General features: G+C 40.0%; 1 protein-coding gene across 2 annotated transcripts in view; it reads right to left on the bottom strand.

The window, feature by feature from the left end:
• Nucleotides 1-3,435, bottom strand: part of SNX10 (sorting nexin 10) — a 65,554-nt gene that overhangs the window by 14,194 nt on the left and 47,925 nt on the right. For both annotated transcript variants that reach the window (XM_019534986.1, XM_019534995.1), the window contains exon 3: nucleotides 1,988-2,074. In XM_019534986.1, coding sequence (XP_019390531.1) covers nucleotides 1,988-2,074 — 87 coding nt within the window. The remainder of the gene's footprint in view (nucleotides 1-1,987; nucleotides 2,075-3,435) is intronic.

The following is a 3,435-nucleotide window of genomic DNA, read 5'->3' as shown; positions in this document are numbered from 1 at the left end:
TATATATATATAACCAGCTCTATCTATTATCTTCAAAACTTTTATCCTAGATGTGCTTCTTCCAAACATATCCTCACTAAATTGCAGGGACTAGTATGAGTGCTTATTGCTGCTAGAGCTAATAAGAAATTTTCCAGCAGAAAGATGCTTTTTTCTCATCAGAAGATGCCAATTCATTCAAAGAAACATTTTCCCATTTTGCCTGTTTTCCTATCAATTTGCTCACCTGGCTTCTCAGCAGCCCAGCAAGGTCAGCAGATCTAGCACAGCCCACACCATTCAGACTGCCTCTGGACAGCGGACTCCTCAGATCCCCTATTCTTGGGCAGCTGGTCCCCAGGCTGCCAGAATGTAGCCTGCTCTGCAGCAGGACACCAAGAACCTGGATATCCCCAAACCAGGGAGCTCTGGCCTTCCAGACTTCCTGGCCGACTGACTCCCACAGATACCCAGTTCTCATCAACATGGAGCTAATTACTCTAAGAATTGGACAGCCTTGAGAGTCAGAAGCCTTGCAGACTTGGGATCCCCAAACATGAGGTATTCCCAACAATTAACAATTCTTGTCAGATCCACTGCTCCCCAGGACTGAATACCAATGGTGAAATTAATTCATATCACCGTCAGTCAGCAGATGCTGAGGTGCCAAGGGACATATTTTCTCTTCAGAAACACAAATCCATGAAACACCATACACAGCTACAAATTACAAATATACACAATTTCCATTTCCCACATCACTTAAAAAGAATGGACTATGTTTTAAATCAGAACTAAGCCAAATTAAAAAATGTCAAGTCTTCTGGAAAGAGGAAATTTCAAGTTTCAACCGCTTCTCATTCTTTTCTGGGGAGTAGGGGTGTATTTGGTAGCTATGTTGGTCTGAGACAAAAAGAAATGCAAAACTCTAGACTTCTTGGTTTAGAGATGATACTTTTTATTAGACCAACTTAGAAATTGCAAAAAATATATCTTTCTTTGCAAGGATGCATCTGCCTGAAAGCTTGCAAAGAAAGATAATTTTTTGAGATGTCTTAGTTGGTCTAATAAAAGGTATCATCTCTGAACCAAGAGGTCTTGAGTACTGCATTTCTTTCTGGGGAATAAGCATTTGTCAGGCTGGATGCTTTGTTACCAAGCATCTGAATATTTGTTTTCATCATGGAGATTAAGTTACCCCCACCCTCAGAAAGCATGAGCATTTAGTCTTGTGCCAGTCATGTCAGCACTGTGCTTTCAAACTTTCACCTAAGTATTTGATTATATTTGCAAAATGCCATTCAGACACCAAAGTCCTCCATCTCAATTAGTTTATATACATTATTATAGTCTCTGTAACATTTCACACAAGAAAAGTATTCCCATCGAATACAAATCAACAAAAAATAATTAAATACATGGCAGAATTAGGATATAATGGTATAATTCCAAATGTATTCTTATTCAGATGTGGTACATGAAAATTATAAATCTTTAAAACAATCACTTGACCTATCGAGGTAGCACTGAACTAGGCACAATATAAATATCAAGACAGATTGAAAATATATACTATCACAGCAGCCACATACCTTAACTTGGTAAATAGAATGTCAAGAATCTTATTTAAGAAGCAAATAATGGGTGTTTAGTTGAAAAGAAAGCTGCATAAACAGGAACTCGATGCCCAATGTTTTTTTCTTATTATAATAAGACCCCCCAAGCATACCATGTTTGCCACAAGAGTTCTCTGTTTAAGAGTTAGAAACATAAAGGATATTGGTTGCTGAGCACACAAATGAGAGCCAATGTGACATGAATGACTTGGCCAAAGTCAAGCAGCAAATCTGTTCTTTTGTTTACCCATCCATGGAAGGAGAATCATACTTTTGTACCTCCCAGAAGTGTGGTGTTCCAAGGCTCATTTCAATAATATTTGTCAAATGTTAATAGTCATTATGGACGGTGCTGCAGAAACACAAAGCTTTTTCACTCTATTAATACTTACATGAATGAATATCTCATAGTTTATATATGAATGCCAGGAGTCTTCTTTCTGTATCCTTGGGTCTCGTACCAAGACAGTTACAAATTCCTGTAAGCGCATAATAATCAAGCAATTAATTTTAGAGCAAGAACAGAGCTTGAAAGATTCTTCAATTATTCTGCTTCTTTACAAACAACAGCGTTCAATGTAAAAGCTGAACTGCAAGTTTATCGAATGTTGCAACCCTTTTAAAGGAGAAGCAAAAAGCAGTGAATCATCTCAGCTCTATCACATGTCCAGGAAACTCCTTACCAAACAGTTAGCAGCTATATGTGGAAATTTTCAAATGAGAAAATACTGTAAATTTGCAAATACTTTTTCAATGGGCATTTGGTGAATTCAATGATCAGAAACTGATTCTCTGACTGGACATCAGAGATTTAAAATAAAATTATGCAGTTATTTTTCAAGTGTCAATAAATTTCATGAAATAAAAGGAGGCTTTGCAAAACCACTGTAGTATGGAATACCTACATACAATATTTTAGTGGGTACTGTATCTGTATTTCCTTCCACAGTCTTCATGCAGTTTTTCTTTGAAATGAATACTTCAGGAATAATGATCTCCAAAATAAATGCTCTAAATGGAGGCAAGGGTTATCTCTTTTCTATGGACAAACTGGTAATTACCAGGGATCCTGATTTTCTCTGTTTAAAAATCATGAATTCTCTGATAAAATTGCAAATTACCTGATTAAAAACCCCAAAATCCATGTTTTTCCATGATTAAAATGAAACGCTGTTATTTTTATATATATATCTATAGATATATACACGCACACACACACACAGTTGAACACAATGTTTTATTGATAAATTTACAAATTTTAAAGCAATTTGAAAGCCTACCAGTGCCTCAATCACTATAATAAATACATTCTAAATATCTATAAATGTTCGTGTTTCATTTTGGGCTTTTTATCCTGGAAAATCAGAGCTCCCTGTCCCCTTTGCTTACCAGGATGTGGGTCTGGCTGCGGCTGTCCCTCCCACTGGCTTTGTGACACTGCCCCTGCCCCTCACTCCCAACCCACAGGTCCCCCCTAACCCAAGCAGTGTCTCTCACTCTTGACCCAAAGCCCTTTGCCTTCCCCCTGCTCCCAGACCTGCTGGAGGGGGCCAGGGACCCAGGTCTGCAGCCCCTTGCCCCTCCCAGCAGCACCCAAGCCTCAGATGTTGCCTGTGGGAAGCAGTAGCTGCTGCGGCCAGAGTGGAGCATGGAGCTTAGCTCCCCATGCCCCACAAGTGGCACAACTGAAATGGAGCCAATGGCAGGGGCACGGATGTGGGCTGGCAGTTGTGCACTCAGAGCTCTCCCTGCTGCTCTCTACCCAGGGCCTGCGTGCGGTGGGCAAGACCTGGTGCGGCAGGCAGAGTGGGGTGGGAGCCCCACAACGCCATGAGGTACC

This window comes from Crocodylus porosus, unplaced genomic scaffold (genome assembly GCF_001723895.1).
Source record: "Crocodylus porosus isolate Cpor-Errol unplaced genomic scaffold, CroPor_comp1, whole genome shotgun sequence".
NCBI classification, from domain to species: Eukaryota; Metazoa; Chordata; order Crocodylia; family Crocodylidae; genus Crocodylus; species Crocodylus porosus.
Note: the sequence above shows the minus strand (reverse complement) of the source record. Positions and strands in the feature narration are given on the sequence as shown.